This window comes from Phasianus colchicus, chromosome 6 (assembly GCF_987193195.1).
Source record: "Phasianus colchicus chromosome 6, bPhaCol1.hap1.1, whole genome shotgun sequence".
In the NCBI taxonomy this organism is placed as follows: domain Eukaryota; kingdom Metazoa; phylum Chordata; class Aves; order Galliformes; family Phasianidae; genus Phasianus; species Phasianus colchicus.
In genome coordinates, this window is record NC_143441.1 from 31780775 (window position 1) to 31798235 (window position 17461).

The 17461-nt window shown below is 37.6% G+C and overlaps 1 protein-coding gene across 4 annotated transcripts in view; it reads right to left on the reverse strand.

Moving 5' to 3' along the window:
* Positions 1-17461, reverse strand: part of CDK14 (cyclin dependent kinase 14) — a 308561-nt gene that overhangs the window by 223504 nt on the left and 67596 nt on the right. For all 4 annotated transcript variants that reach the window (XM_031614434.2, XM_090142825.1, XM_090142826.1 and 1 more), the window contains one exon: positions 9762-10007. In XM_031614434.2, coding sequence (XP_031470294.1) covers positions 9762-10007 — 246 coding nt within the window. The remainder of the gene's footprint in view (positions 1-9761; positions 10008-17461) is intronic.

Sequence of the window (17461 nt, forward strand, 5' to 3'; positions counted from 1 at the left end):
GCTATGAATTAGTCCTAGCTTTTACAAACTGAAGTAATTTGAAGCAGTTTGGCATAAGCGTTTTGGTGCACAGCATATGATGAAGTCCCTGGAAAACATCTGAGTCTTTTGAAGTATACCCTGTTTTTCCAAGCGTCCACATATTCCATTTTCTGGAGAAGTAGTGATTTTTATGTCTCCTTGGACCAGAAGTACACAGCAAAAAACTGATTTGCAACTGCCACTATCACTGACAGGTATTTTAGACTGCAGTGGTCATATGTCCTGTACTTCAACCAACCAAAGGGCAGAAATTCGGGGGGCAGGGGGGATCAGCACTGATGCTCACATAAGATTCAGGGACTGTCTCCATAGCACTCTGGTCAAAACCCTACAACAGAAAGCAGTCAAAGAAATTGAGCATGTGGAGTGTTGAATTCAGCTGGGAGACTCCAAGCTGATGTAGACAATATAGATTCACATTTGAGACCTTCTGTCTAATTTACAAGCAGTACTCAAGTTTCAGTTTTTTGGAAGGAGACAATCATTGTAGTGCAGAACACAGCTGTGCCTAAATTATTTTACAGCCATGGTTGAAAATTTTAAGCCAACTGAGCCTAAAAAGTGCTCCTATTTAAACAGACTAGAGCATCTCAGGTAGGATGACATGGGCCTCATATGCCTTCATTACACCTAATGAATCCACACCTATACGTGCCTTCACCTACACATGAACCAGAAAATACAAAAATTCTCTTTCCTTAGCTGCTCTAAATATTTCCCAAGCCATAATTCTGGCACTTTGGCACACATACACATTTGCTGGGAGTAAGATCCCAGATCTCTATTGAACTGTATCAAGATAAATATATGTATGTATGTTTGCAAAATTGTGCCGTGTCATCTCTCTTCAGTACACAGAAGAATCTACTATTTTGCCATCCAAGTCCTAAATATGAATAACTGATGAAAATATGTCACATGGGAACTCTCTGATCTTTTTCCTCTTGCATTATTGGGACCACACTTCATTACAGATAAGAGAGTAATATGGCTGGCTCCCAGATCAATGCTTAAAAAGGCATTCTGCTTGATTAGGAATGCAAGTTTTATTTTTTTTAATTGCAGTTGTACTGCAGATGTCACTAATAGAGGTGACTAAAACATTTATTCAAGTAGCTTTCTCATTTAATTGTCTAATTATGGATTAATGTAACATTACAAAACAATAGAAGAAAAGCATTGAGGTATTTAAGCGTCTCCTGTATAATAAAGTGATAGTAAATTATTTTTCCCATTCCAGACTGCAGTGAACACACAGTGAGTAGCTTTGTTTGGAGTGCCAATGCTACTTGAGTTAACAGTAAATAGTTCATTGCTAGTTTCCTTATATAGCAGGGAAAGAAAAGGACGCGGTTTATACATGTGTTTCACATTCACTCTTATTTTCACACTGTGATTTACTTTAATTTTATAACTGGAAACCATAATGTAAAAGGCCATAACAACTTGTAACGCCTTAAGATCTTGATAGGAAACAGGGTGCCTTTAATCCATTACCACTCAGTAAATCAACAGTAGTAATTACTCTTACAACCTCAGGCTCATTTCTCCATGTTCCAGCTGCCAGCAGCACTGCCCTATGGTCACGTCTCTTGCCTCATTATTCCCCTCAGAGCTGCTGCATCCTCACCAAGAACAAATAAGAGCTCACACTGGCAGGACCAGCTCACTCCTCATTGATGAAAAGAGGAGCTGTTTTTGACTGACCTGCCTGCATCAGGCAGCTCAAATTCTTCATCCAGTGCCTGCCCAATTAAGAGTAGACTAGAATCAAGCTGAAGTGCAACCTGTTAGCAACTGTTCATCCTACACTTGGTAAACCATTGGGGATCTCCTTGTCTCCCCCGGTGACCACGCTCCAGCAATGAAGTTCAGCCCTCTGCTCCAGAACCACAGAATGGATTGGGTTGGAAGAGACCTTAAAAATCATCTAGCTCCAATCCCCTGCCATGGGCAGGTCTGCTGAGAGGTTCACATACTCCAAACTCACACACTACTAGATCTTCATTATTTTTTCTTGCATTTGTAACTTAAAAGACTTGGAAGGAATCTGCTGTAGAAAAGTACTTCAGAGGATTTTTAAAAAATAAATTAAAAATCTGCAGTTGCTTAGATATTCTGAATTATACTATATTCCCATATTCAGCATCAAAACATGATGAAATTTTGAAGAAGTGAAAGAGTTTGCAAACTAATTTGCAAGACATTTCTTAATAAACAGACAGATCTCACACAGCACACGCAACTACTTTTGTTAAGTTACCATTTAACAAAACTACCATTTCCCAAACACTTTTTTTTAAATGAAGTCTCAGACATTAATTCAAAGTACAATTACCATTGCTTGCATTTGCTTAGTTCAGACACTTCTTACCTATATTTCTGGATTAAGAAGCCAAATCAAATTCACATAATTAAAAATATGAAATTTTCCAAAACCTACAGTCGATTTCAAAAAAGATACAAATAAAGTGCTACGGAATTGATTGAATCTGAAATTCTGTGTAATTGCTAAACACTATAACAATTTCCAACTGTTTTATGATTGCACTTTCTTTCCTATTATTATTTTTCCAGATTCGTAGCCTTGAGTTTTATTATTCAGATTTTTCTATATTAGTTTAACTTTCTCAACCATTTTCATTTTTGTTAAAAAAATACATCTTGTTACTGCAAGATAACAGTACAGATTCTTTTAATGGTAATATTACAATCCTACATACAAATTCACTTTTAAATATAATCTTGTTTGCTTTTTTTGGTTTTCAGCATTTTATTTCCTCCAGTAAAATATACCAGAATAGATATTCATAGAGATGAGTGTTTGTTAAGTCAGAGGAGCCCATATTCTGTTCAGGACATGGTTGACTGAAATATGCACAGTGAGCAAGACATCATACCCAGAGCACACTGGGTTTGCAGTGCTTGCATCAGCCACTGACACACCTTACAAGAAGTCTCCCTATATTTGAGAAAACTATTGCAGTCCTCTGACTTGACCCAGACAAGATTTCTCAATGGAAAAGAGTATTAATTTTAGCTAAATGCATGTATTTTGATAAACGTTTGTACAAAGCTACTTCTTGAAGCTCAGCTACTTCTGTCGCTATTCGAATTTTATTTTTTTATTTATTTATTTTAATTCTTCTTCTTCTTTCTTTTTTCTTATTCCTCCTTCCTTCCTTGCTCTCCAGCACACCTATGGAACATGACTGCTCAGCACACATTGTCCTTTGTCTGAAAACCAGTTGTTTATTGCATACATAAACTGTGCAGGTACCTGTAGATAATTCAAGCCTCCAAAATTCTTCTATGAATTCTTTTATCATAACTCCTTTGATACAAGCTAAAGACTGATCTTTTCTAAAGTTCAGTGTCAGAATTTTGTACTTGCTAAAATAAATAAATAAACAAATGATAGGCAAGTCACTGAAATGAGTAATCTTCCAGAGAACTCCGATGGGAAAGATAGATGAGATACTATGACAGAAGGAAGTCAAGGTGCTTGAGCCTTTGAAGAACTGCAAATAGAACCAAGTCTCCATGGAGGCCAGCACAGATTGCAGCAGATCATGTTATTCCCCAGAGGACAGAAGCACAGAGAGGTGCACTTTTTTTCCCTTCTGAAACCACACTGTTTGCCTTTGTGCTTTGCTTTCCTTGAAAACAGTTGTCATTAATGTACTTTTCTTAATATCAGCCTACAGCATTCCCAGTGCAAGGTTAGGCTCACAGCACCACGGAGTTCTGGGAGAGGGCATTTTTGTTGGATGGGTTTCAACAACCAAGATTAGATTTTTTTCTCTAGCTAATTAAATAAAGATCATAGTAACAGAGATAGAAAGAGTATGCCAAAATGCTGAACACAGAAATAGAAGAAGCTATTTCAAACTGACGTGAGTGTATAAAAAATAACAGAGAGAAAAAGAAGCAAGAGGAAAGAGTCTCTTCTGGCCAGGTCATTTCAAACAAGCGTTACACTGATACAGATTGTAACAGGGATAACAGAGTTACTCCAACATCCTGCAGGATGAGTCCTCACACTATGTTCTCACGTGAACACTGTTTCTCTCAGAAATTTCCAAAATCTATGTAGTATAGAAAGCTTTAATGGAAAATTACATTGAAAATCACCTGACTGTTCTTACACAAGTTGTGTGGGTTATGTTCTCATGCATTTTTCATAACTATAAAACAGCTTGTGAATGTCACACTTAACTGTCACACTGCTGAGCGTAAGTTTTAAATAGAATTTCTTTAAAAAAAAAAAAAAATCTGTGGGATATTAAACTTCAATATAAAGCCATCCTCATGGGAAAACTATTATGTTCACAGTACCACTGTAAATTATTTAAAATCAAAACTAACTATCTTTTCTGTTGTATGACTCACAAGAAATAAAGTTATTGCTAGAACAACCTGAAAGTGAAAGGTAGGCCAAAAGGCCTGAGATTCAATTGCAAAAACTGAAGATTGCTTTTAAAACATTTCATATTTTGTCTTCTTTGTGACAATGGTAAAATCAGTCTACAAAACCTTACGCACCTTTCACAGTAAGGAGATCTCTTACAGTTTTATCATATCACTATGATCCCATTGTTTCAGTTTTAAACCTTTCAAGCTGGACAGTCTGTAGAGCTATAAGCAAGGAATACAAACTGAGCGCCCCTAGGAGCTCTTCTCCCACTGCCTGATCTGTTCCCTGCATCTTCCCACCCTCATGACATGCAGCTGTAAATGAACAACCTGAGCTACCACAGAGCTCTGCAGAAGGGCTGGGTGCCGTTTGTAAAGATGTTAGCCTGTTCCCCAGGCTATTAAAGCACAGGAGCTGGACCAACTGCCACATTTTATTTGCTTTATCAGTTAAAGTGTATCCCTCAGGTTAAGATTCTTAAAGCTTCCCTCTTTCCTGAAGAGAAAAACCTACACTCTACACTGAATTCTGAATGTATCCTACCTCAATGAAAAGTATTATCCAAGGAGGATGCAGCTACTCTTGTTTTGCTTCCTAAAAATGGAGACAGTTTCATCTACCTGAACAGGAACACAGGTGAGAAGAGCACATGAAGTCTTTAGGCAGAAAAAACAATCCTTTCTTTTTAGACAAAATTCTAAATTTAGCTTCTGTTTTCAAGTTAGGCTTTTTATGCAACTGATTTGCAATGAGTAGGATCAGTTCATATTTTTTATTTGCATTTCTTTGGAGGAAAGTCGCAACTGGGCTGAAAATCAATTGAAGTTACAAAAACTGAGGAGAGATTGCTGTCTTAAAAACAGCGCAGACTGAACATAGTAAGGCACTGCTTACCCAACTAATTTTTTGTCTGGTTTTTTTTTTTTTTTTTTTACATTTATGTAAATATACTTTTATACATTTACATATATTAAAAAATAGTATTTCACTGCATTTAGTTTTTCTCCTACTGAAAGTGCACATAACTTAGCATGACATTTGAATTCACTGCCATGAATCCTAAGTCATCCAAAGAACAAACCAATGCAGAACACCAGCATGGAGCTAAATCTTGACTGGACTGGTTAGCTTGTAAAACCAGCACTATTTTATTCACATACTGTGCAAAGCACTATTGTAGTATATAAAATATGAATACTGAATACAATGAAACCTTGGAGAACAATAAATGTGGCCGTGTGCCCAAATTGCAAACATCTCAAATATAACTTTCAGGGAATTAGTCCAGTCAGCGTCCAAAGCAAGAGTTATTTTGGGTAGAGGCACATATGTTTGGTTTTAAATTGTGTTTTGTTTTTTTTTTAATTTTGCCTAGCTTATTTCATAACTTCACTCTTCCACCTAATAGCAAGCAGAGAAAAACAAGTTTATTCCCGTGGTAGGCAAAGGTAAAGAGATGCACATTTTCCATATGCAAGCATAAACACACACATATACACACACTTGTGTGCTGTGTAGCACTGGATCACAGCACAGATCTGCCCAGACACATCACCTTCCACCCTCAGTAGCTGACAGATGACCCACAGGTAAGCTAACATCTACTTTATAACCTACAAGGTGAAAAACGACCATTATTCTGATGTGTTAAAAAAGCATGTTTGTTCTGTTGTAGTGTTCATTCCATAATTACATTTCATTTCAATCAGTATAAACATTTGGAATATCATAAATGTTGTGGGTTTTTCTTATATTTAAAAGAAGGGCAGGGGAGTACAATGCAACGTCACTGTTTTGCATAAAGAGAACGTAAATGTCAGGTGGAAGGACTTTTGTTGTTGTTGTTCTTATAAGACAAACTGATTTTCACAATTAACATGCTAGCTTCTTGCTGTGCTAATTATACTGCTACTGCACTAATTAACAACATGGAATTTCCATGGAGTTGCAAGGAGGTGTGACATTAAGTGTAGAAAATTACTTTGTGTTAAAGTGCAAATGGTTTATTTTCCAAGTGACAATCTGTGGGCAGGAACACTGAGTTCCAGCTTTCACAAATTTCTGCTTCATCTTTCTCATCACAGCATTTAGAAGGTACAGAAAATATAAAATAGATCACATTCCATCTACAGAGTATTATTTGTTGATTTTCACCAAGCATTGATGCTGATAAGTGCCAGTTGCATTATAAAAAAGGTTTATATTGAGAAATGTTAGTTTTGAGACGAATTAGGAACTTCCATCAGACTAGAAAGAGGCACAGATTGATACAGAGCCTGCAAGCCTCAATCTTTCGCAAGACATCGATTCTTCACCTGATGGCTACAGAGAACTTAAATGATGAAAGCAATGAAACTAAAAAGAAGCCTTTTTCTAACACACAGCCTCTAGTCATCAAGTACAGCAAATGAAAACTGAAAGTAGCATACTTGTATCAGAATACCTTAAAAAAGAGTTTATATGAAACAGTCAAAATTGCAACACAAATACACAGCTGTAGCCAGTGCAACTCAAAAGGCATAGCATGCTCAAGATTATTTACAGAAATTGGAATGTCAATTCAGAATCCCATCATCCACAAGCAGAAGAATTTTCAGAGAAGCAACTTACTGAATTATAAGGGAGAATATGGAACAGCTCTTTGACACGAAAGAAAATGTAATAATTTGAAAAGGAAGTATCAAGGGAATCTGCTACACAGCATCAGGACTAGGGAAGCTAAAAAAAAGCCTTGGTCAATTCAACTGTAGTTCAAAACAAGAGAATGACAAATCCCTGCAACTATACAGGCATCTGTTCAATGAAATGTGCAACAGAACATCTTGTGCTTGAGGCAGTGCAGCCAGCTCTGGGGAAGGGAATGGCTTGATCACATCCTTGCCTTGGATGTTAGAATTTCAGGTCTCCCGGTCAAGGACCGAGCATGAACTACCATCAACAGAGTGGTAACACTGCCTTTTGCTGTGAGCTTCTATTCTTCTTCACTGACTGAAATCCCCGCATTATTCCACAAACTACTCCCTGCCAGGTGCACCTTGTTTGAGGAAGAGTTAAAAAATGACTAACAAAGCACATGAGCAGAAGGAGGGAGTTCACTGAAAAGAGCTATAAAAATCACAGAGAATTACAGGAAGTTAAGAAATCAGAATTGTTCTTCAGGAAATTCCTATGCATCCACTTTAAAACATGAGACATCCCCAATAAATGTGTATGACTCAGCCCACAAGAAGATCAGTGAGCAGTGTGTATGGCAGGGGCTTTATAGAACAACACAACAGTAGAGAAAACATTAATATCATGTACGTGAGAAACTATGGGGATCACAGGACAGTGCGTGGGCACAGGAGAGCACCAGCCCTTTGGAAAAGAAGAATAAGATGCTAATAACACATTTCCAAAAGAAGTTCCAAACTCTGGAAGCAAAGTAAATGAAGGGATTTTTATTTGAATAGAAACCAAGTGTGCAAAGCATTAACAGAAATTAGTAACAAATTCTATGGGGAACAAGACAGAACAGCAGAGATGTGGAATAAGTTAAGACCACAACAAAACGCGAGGACCTTTCAGAAAAAATCATGGACATTGATAGGTGAGTTGCCAACAATAGTCAGGCACCATTCACAAGTAAGTGATGTGCAAACTGTAAGCATTAAGGTTTTATTTTAAGAGACATTAGCAAGAAATAAACAGCTGCAGTCTGACCAACAGACAGGATGCTGAATATGCAGGGCTTGTAGTGCTTATGCAAAACAACTATCCCCAAAACAATCCAAGAAAAATAAAAGCTCCATCCTTCCTTACTGACTATAGCAGTTTTATGGTAAGAACTCCTTGTTATGAGCTGATGTGGGACATGCTGCAGCTACATAACACCATATAATACTGAAAAATCACATTTCTTTTCGCTACAGATGGTTTCATTTTAAAAGGTAACCTTTTCTTCAAAGGACAGTCCCCTAGAGGCATGACATCTTATCCATTAAATTCCCACGGGTTAAGAAAAGCTCATCTGCTGAAAATGAATCTCTGTCACTTCTCCTTACAAGTCTGACAGAATTCAGTCAAACTTCCGCACAGAGGACAGGAGATATCCAGAAGATAGAGCAAAACTAAATAAATAAATAAATAAAAAAGAAAAATCAGCCTTTAAAATTACTTCATGCCAACTAAGATTTGCAGCATTACACACATTCTGCTGAGATCTGTAGTCTTCATCTCAAAGGTCATGTTATTATGATCTCTTTTTCTTGCAAAAGCATAACAGAGATAGTTTTTCAATAATTTTGAAGGTCTTTGGGGGAAAACATGTCTGGGTATTATTCATGGAAGATGTGACATTTTATTTATCTGGTTTCTTTCAAAGTACTTCAGAGTAAAAACAACAGTGATGATGTATGGCCAACCCCTTCTCAGTTGTTTTCTCTCACACACACAGTTTCTGACAGAGAAATAAATGCTAGTTTTACTACTTGATTTTAAAAAGAGAATTTTAAAATGTAAACAAAATCTGTCAAATCTGACTTGTTTCTCAAATTACTCTGAAACTAAAATCTAAAAGTCGAAATGCAATGCATGTGGTTTCCTACACATCATGGGAAAAAAATTGTCCACACCAGTAAGTAATCTACAAAATTTGCAACATAAACATCAAGGCAGCTGTAATGCCAAAACAGGATCAGGAGAAAAATGCTTAGAAATTCCTTAATGTACATAGCTGATATGGAATCACAGAACATCCAGAGTTGGAAGGAACCCACAAGGATCACTGAGTCTAATTCATGGCTCCATACAGCACCACCCAAAAATTAAACCCTATGACTGAGAGCACTGACAAAACTCTCCTTGAGCTCTGGCACTTGAGGCCGTGACCCCAAGGAGCCTGTTATGTGCCCAACCAGGCAGACCCTTTCCCTGACCCAGCTGCCATGAGGTCTCAGCCTCCTCTGCTCTGGGCAGAGCAAACCAAGGGACCTCAGCCGCTCCCTATACACCTTGCTCTCTAGACCCTTCTCTACTTTCGCAGCAGCCCTCCTTTGGATGCTAATAGCTTTATGTCTTTCTCATTGTGTTGTCAAAACTACACACAGTGATAGAGGTGAGAGGAATGTCACAGCATGTTATCTTTCAAGATATATATATATATTTTTTTGTACATAAATTTTAAATGAAACATTAGAAATTTGAATGGTAAGCATTTTAATAGCAGCAATTAGCTTCTGCTTTGTTTTTAAGTTTCTTCTTAAAGAAGAAGACATTTATTCAGTGTTATTAACTCCACCAGACACCAGTATTGCAAACTTACAGAGCTAGGGCTGGAATGCCGTCGGACTTTGGGTGATTCCTTCCCTGCAGATGAAGTTTTGAAGTTAATGCAAGCGTTGTTCTCTGAATGAACCCTCTTCACTTGATTAGTTGGTTTCTCAAAGGGATCGAAGCTACTCTGTGTCCTCTGGACCCTGACTTTCTTATCCTCAGGAATTGTATCCAGAGGTTTGATCACTGAATCCATTCCCTGGCAGTTCCGTGTAGACATCTTTGTGACACATATCTGAAAGGAAAAAAGCAGCATTCATTGATTTTAACAGGCTGAGTCTGTATCGATCCATGTATCAGACAGCATTGAAAAAGGTCCCAGCATTCGCAGGCATTCACTTTCTATTGAAATACTGAAATCACATATGCATTTTACATAGGGAATATAAACTAACAGTAATAACAATAAATACATGTTTGTACAGCGTTCTAAAATTTCCTGAAAAAGATAAAACAGAAGAGAAACATACATAACGCTCATACATCCGTGTGCTTTTTCATACAGGCTGTTCTTAGCAACAATGCCATTTCACTTTTTTCTTCAATCCAGCTGCTGATATCTGCGAGCAGTATTGATTTCCATTTGTTTAAAATTGGATGTGCCTACGCTTAAATAAATGATGGCAGTTTGGGTGTGTACCTTGGTACTGGCCTGCCTGAGATCCAATCCCAGCATATTACTGTATTTTTAAATAATGCTTATACAGTGTTATTATTATTATCACCAGATGTCTTAGAAAATGAAATCAGTAAATCAGTTCCCAGGCACTGAGATGCGCAACTGCAGCTTAATGGTGCACTAAAGCACAGAACTCCATTCTCCCTTACCGGGAGGCACGATGCTGCCCAGCCCCACAGATGGCAGCTTGCTTCCTGAGCCACCCAGGCAGGTTACAAGCTCAAGCAAGAGAACTCACTGAGCAGAGCAGCCAGCTTAAGATGCTCCAGTTGTGTAGTTTTATGCATCTTACACTTTTTTTTTTTTTTTTTTGCATTCCACTATCCACTCATCTATCCCATTAGATCGTTCTTTGCAATTGCCCTTGAGGAATTTGGTGCCTTGAAACTCAGTTCATTACAATTGATTATAGAAATACCAGGTGGCTATTCCTTATGTTTGAGGGTTTGTGATTTAGGTGATTCACTGTAAAAGCAGATCACAAATTTCTTTTGTACTTTAAAAATTAAAGTTTGTTTCCTGTGTAGTGTCACCTGGCCAAGCTGCCATCCACAGCTGAACTCCAGTTCAGGACATTATGAGCATTACAAGCCACCTTCAGCAGGGTGCACATTTCTTCTTATTAACAGGGATTCTCCAAGACTAAAACTTAACCAACTTTTAACTGAGAAAATGAACAGCCTCTCTTCATTCCAAATGATAATACTCTCCCAGGTCAAAATTAAAGCAATTATGTAATTTTGGTCTATTACTTCAGAGAGAAAAGATAAAGAGCTGCTGCACAAAGCATTTTTAATTAGTCTTCTTGTAAAACTAATTGGTTTCTTTTGTCTCCTAAAACAATGACCATGTACAGGCATACACACATACTTCCCACTGTCCTCTCTAGATTTGCCTCCCTGCCATGCTTACTTCCAACAAAGGCATTTTGAGATTATTAAGTGTTTCTTAGCCTCTGAAATCCTATGAACTAGACCAATGGGGACAAGGGATGGGGGGAGAAAGTTAAAAGCTGCTCATCTTCCGTTCAAATCACCAAAGGGCACCTGCGACCAGTTAAAATGTTTGGAATCCATAGCTACAAGAGTGCTGTATCTCAATACTTTATCCACTGCAGTCTCCATTTCTCACTCTAGTGTGGGCTAAGTAGGCAATGCAATAAAATAAATAATAATAATAATAAACAAGCACACCTGTTACTATTGATCATCTCTTCATAGGAAACAATAATAGTTTGTAATTAGATACTGAAGGGGAATGCTTTCACCTTCAGTTCATTCCATTGAGTCAGGAGTGGGACAAAAGTCTCTGTAATCACCCATTAAGAGCCAGCCTCAGACCTGCAATGGGATGGAGCAAGCCACACACCAGCCAGTCATCTACACAGAACTCAGACAATCCACAGGCACATGGATGTCAGTGTCACCAGGGCAGGAGATAAGACTGCAAGGAGGTGAGCAAGCAGAGATGCTCACAGCCACCATGAAAACCCTGCTGTCACTGCTGGGTGAAGGACACAAAAACCTGACATCCTCTGCTCCAGTCAACTGTGAACTTATTATATGACTTGTCAAAGGGAAATATCATGCAAATATGGAATAGTGTATTGAGCAAAAGTGGTGCTTAATATGTTTTGGAAACCTTCTTGTGCACATAAATGATCTTAGATTTCATTGGGATGTCCATAGCACTCTTTGGAACAGCACAGGTCTGAACTCTTCTGCTACACTAATTCAACCCTTTAGGTATCATTTTTCCTTGCACTGTGTTACAAAAGTGATTCCTATAAATTTCAGCCACTCGAATGCATATATACAAAATATATATATATTATATATATATTTTTGTATGTTTGTACATACAAATGATTAATGTCAGAAAAAGTCTTCGACCAGTGACTCACTATATATCACCTGATAGCTCCTTGCTGACAGGAGGTCTGACCTACCTACTCATTTCCACCTTGCTCATTGCATAAGAGACGGTCTGTGCTCCAGCTAAAGCTCAGTATTTGCCACAAGAGCCTCCTTTAGAAGCTTCTCCGTGCTCCTCAGGATCAATCAGAATTTATCTCTAAGTCCATTTTGCTGTCTGTAAGACAAGAGTCTTTATAGCCCTTTTCATGTTTCAAATGTGTACATAAAGTCATAGGTTCCTTGAAATGGGCACTGCTCTTTTATTAAAGCTATATGCAGAACAACCCTTACGCATTCCAATAAAGATGACAAAGTCATCCACTGCAATCTGAAAACTGGATGATTCTGTTGAATATCTGCTTAACTACAGTGACTGGAATGAAAAACAAAGTTAAACAAAGTGTAACAGCTCATGACATATAGGAAGTCAATCTAAATGATTCATTACCTCTTCTTGCCCTTGCTCTATAAATCTGTGTAATTCTGTACTTAATACTGTGGCAGAGACTTAATACTGGGATGCTGTAACTGCTACCATAGTCTAAAAGCAGAGTTACATGAAGATGTGATCAATGGTACTTGAACTATCACAAATATTTAGACCAAATACACACCATATAGATGATAACTTGGCTGGTCATAAACAAGATAAATTATATTTTATAAAATGGAATCAGGAGAAAGAGTGTAAATGTCATATTCATTTAACACAAATTCCTCCTAGCATGAACCATTATGCAGTTTTAATTACTGTTTCTTTAACTTAAATCATCATACAAATAAATATTATGGTATTTTAACACTGAGCATTTCTTTCCCCTACAGGAGCTTCTATTGTGATTCAGTACTTTTTCCCACCACAAGTTATAGTCAAAGCCTAACTTTCAGATGTCAAAACATATTCCAGAAATGACTTGGCTTTTAGAACACGTGCAGTGCAAGTCATAGCTCTCTCTTTCAGAACAGGTACTTCTGCTAGCAGATCTCATAAGGTTGGGGAATATTTCTCTGTTCTCAGTTTATGCCTTCTCTCTTCTTCATAGGAAACAGGACAAAGAAAAGGCCAACCAACTTAATGCATCCAGTAGTAAAGGCCCAAGAAAGTCATTGGTTGATTCACTTTTGAGAACTTTGTAAGCAGAAGGGAGCTGTGCCTGCTTCCCATCGCCAGCATTTCTGCCTGGCAGAAGGCATAATAAGGGCACTTCCCAAAAGCATGTTGAAAAACAGATGTAAACAAGAGCAGCTACAGAGAAGCAGGAACAAGGGCAGACTTAGTAACAATGTATAAGACACACTTCCCTGCCAGGAAAAAAAGTAAAACAAAGCAAAGATGGTATGAGGTATGAACGGTATTCACACAAGCAAACTCTACACGTAAGACATAAGTACTTCAAATCTCTGAATCTACTTTTGCTCTCCTCCATAGAGAATGGAGTAGTCCTACAGAAACATTTTTGTTTTCTTTTGTGTTTTTGTTTTTTTTTTTTTCATTTTGAAGATACTGTTCGGGAAAAGCACTTAAAAATTGTCCAGGGACTCAGCATCTTTATGGGAAATCTTGAAATAGTAATGCATACTTGTTTCTACACAGTGAGAGTCCTTGAGCCTGGCCTTGGAAAAAAGATTCCTGTCATCCTAGGTGTAATCTGACAGAAGCACTTCCCCGTGAACATTCTGCCTGTTACATCTCTTATGCAATCTCTAACATTAAATACACAGTTGTATTTCTATACGTTGTCTCACTCCCCACTGCCAAACTCTACATCAATATTCCAAATAGTCACCAGAACAACTAGGGATGTCTCATTCATTCTGCATGCCCTGATAGCTGAAGGATATCCCCTTGTTAAACATGTCCCAAATTATTTAGACTGTTTCAACTAAAAAGCTAAGACAAAATGTGAGATGATGAGACAAAAGTCATTTGCCTCTTAAAACCTACAGCACAAATTGTCACCTGGCAGCTGCCTGAAGAGCTCTTCTCTACTTTTGAAAAATAAAAATAAAGGATGATTTATCTAATAAAAATCATAACAGTCAGGCAATTCTAATATTAACTCAAGCTATTACAGCTTCTGCCAATGTAAAATGTAGTTCTGCAATGTAGTGCACTCTGGTACAAGAGGTTATTTTAGTGCTTCTCTTGTGTTTTTATTTATTTAAAGTAAGAACACACCCAGAACATTAAAACATCATACACTTCACAATTCCTAATTTGAGAATCACAAAAAAAAGCATGACAGATTATACTTTGCAACTTTCTTAGTTCTTGATTAGAATCAGAAAATAGCATATAGCAGACAACAAAACAACCTGGCCAGCCTTTTTCCTCCTGTTGTCCTACTCAGTCTCACAGTCAGTTTGAGAAGATCCCAAGGCCGCTCTAGTATAAACATGCTTAATCACCACTACACCAGGAAGAATCACTGGGCTACTGTTTCCTCTGTGCCTCACTCCAGTATCACAGTATTTATCATACCTCAAGGCATAATAGCTGCAAACAACCCCATTTTTCTTTCCAATAAAAATTAAAGCTGAAGAGCCTGAACTTTCAAAGTTGCTGCATCAGAGAACTCCATAATATGCTCCATTGAATAAAAGCAAGCATAATTGCTCATGGAATCATTTCTAAATACAGACATCTCATTGACTCACCTTATATCATTTCAGACAATGTTCCTTAATCTGCATTTGGGTTTAATGTCAAAGAAATTAACAAATATAGTTACCATGATACAATTTCAATGCAAGTTTTTTTCACTTCATCATCATTGGCAAAATTCAGAGCACCCAAGCAAACTGTATTCTTAGAATTAAAGACTGCCAGATTAATTCATTTACAGTTTCAAATTATATAGTATTTAAAGAGTGAGAGTAATCAGTTAAAACATGTAAGTAATTTATAGTCCTTACGGGTCATGAATTTTAAAACAGTCATGAATGTCCCCTGAATTAATTCCCTGTTAGGGTACTTAGAAAAAGAAAGGCTGTCCCATATCACTGGACTTTATTCAGGTAAATAAAGGAATTCTCAGTAATGAAGATCAATCCTTTCTTAAGCTTTGGCATGACAGAACCAGCATCTCAACACATTGATGGAGAAATAAATAAATGTGTCAGTATAGCATAAAGACTGCTCTAAAGCTCATTGTGTTTTCTAGGAGAATGTGTTGCTAGTTTTTTGTTGTTTTTTTTTTTTTTCTCCTTGTAGTACTCTAAATTTTTGCTTTGGTCATCCACTGTGTAGTACTTCAGCAAAATGTAAAAAAAAAAAAAAAAAAAAAACCAACATTCAAGTTTTGATGCCATACTTTCATATTAGGCATTGCCACTGTGTACATCCTGGGAAAAAAAGTGGGTAAATACAAGAGTAAAGATCCAAAATTCTTACTAAAAATAGTAAGCAGAACATCTGAATTCCCCTATTTGACTGTTTTCAACAGAAGTATACGATAGGACCCTATACACAGAAATCAATGATCTAGCACCCATGATGGAGAAATACAAAGAAAAAAAAAAAAACAACTGAATGACTGGAGGCAAGGAAGTCACTTAACTTCTCTGCAGTTTCATTTTTCTGTTTGTAATAACAATCCTGCCCCTGTCACAAGGAGAAACCAGGAGAACCAGGAGCACTAATTAATTTTGCAAAGCACTTGGGCTTTTGTAAGTGAAATGTTATGAAGATATAGATTATAATTTGTAAAGCCAAAGCCCTCTGGAAGGTATAGCACAACAATCTCATTACTGCTGAGAACAAGATTTAGCACTTGAATTTAGCTGATGGATATAAGAAGAAAAAAAATCATAAACAGTCAAGTGGCTACAAACTCAACAACTGAATTGCTGAGAGCATATAGCCAACATTAATTTTACTGAAAAATCCTATCTGCATATATTTTCATTATCTTCTATCAGCATGTTCTTTTACATTGTGTCTTGGTACCATGGCAATTGAGAAATACAGGAGTCATTTGCAGATTCTTGCAGAACTGGAATTTGACATTTGCTGCCTACAAAACATCATTTGGGAACGTTCTGGAGTACTATAAGTGGTTTTGTTCAAAATTAAAAAGGAACTGACAATGTTGGAGGCTCATTCTCTTTGGAGGGAGCTATATTGTTACAGCAGGCCTGTCACACACAGGTGGCTGTGCTATATACCCACTCCAAGAAGGCTTGCAGCTGCCCCTGCAACAGCCTCAGGTAGAAACCCCAGAACAAACAGACCAAGAAATGAATTTAATAGGAAGAAAAACTGGGGTTATGCTATTCAGGAAGATCAACAAAGAATGAGTGTTAAAGGAACAAAAATTTCTGAAAGGAGAAGTAGAGCATGTAATGCTACAAGACATCATCTGTGATTTCATACTGGCAAAACCAGCACAGTCAGGCCCAAACTTAAGAGATGTCCTTCAGCGCTCACCTTTCCCTGTAATTATATGCACCAAGCCTCTGGCTTGAACATTTGATGGCATAGCTACAAAGAACAGTGAGAAAACTCAAGTAAGACTAAAAAAATAAAGGGAAAAAAATGAAGCAGAAGAAAGAGAGCAATGGTCATGGAAGTTGGGAGGAGAGGAGGGATGTGAGGGAAAAAAATGGTAGTAAGACATGGCCTGTCCTGATGATCTGCCATTTCTGTCTGGTGACTCGGGGCTAACAGGCTCTACTATGTCCCAGAACTGTCATGCATATCCTCAGGTATTATTTATTTAACTTCATGTGGATACAGCGATTGCTAACTAAGTTAGCTATGAACTAGCAGCTACAGCTGAAGGGAGAGCCTTGAGACTCAAAGTGGCATCCAGTGATACCACAGGATCCATGCTGCACCTACCACAAACTTGCTCATAAATCTGTGAGACAGCCCATCTCAGAGGCTTATTCCAAAAATGGCCTTTTTATTTTTGAACTCAAAGCTCATGTTAAACCAACTGTCTTTGTCATATGGAAGAACGCAAATATAAAAAGGTCACTGGAGTGCCAGATGGAAGAATTTTTGAACTGAAAGCTCTGACATTAATTCTCTGTTTGTCTGAAACACAGAACTCAATGAACAGATTAAATGTCTGTGCTGAATTGCCAAGT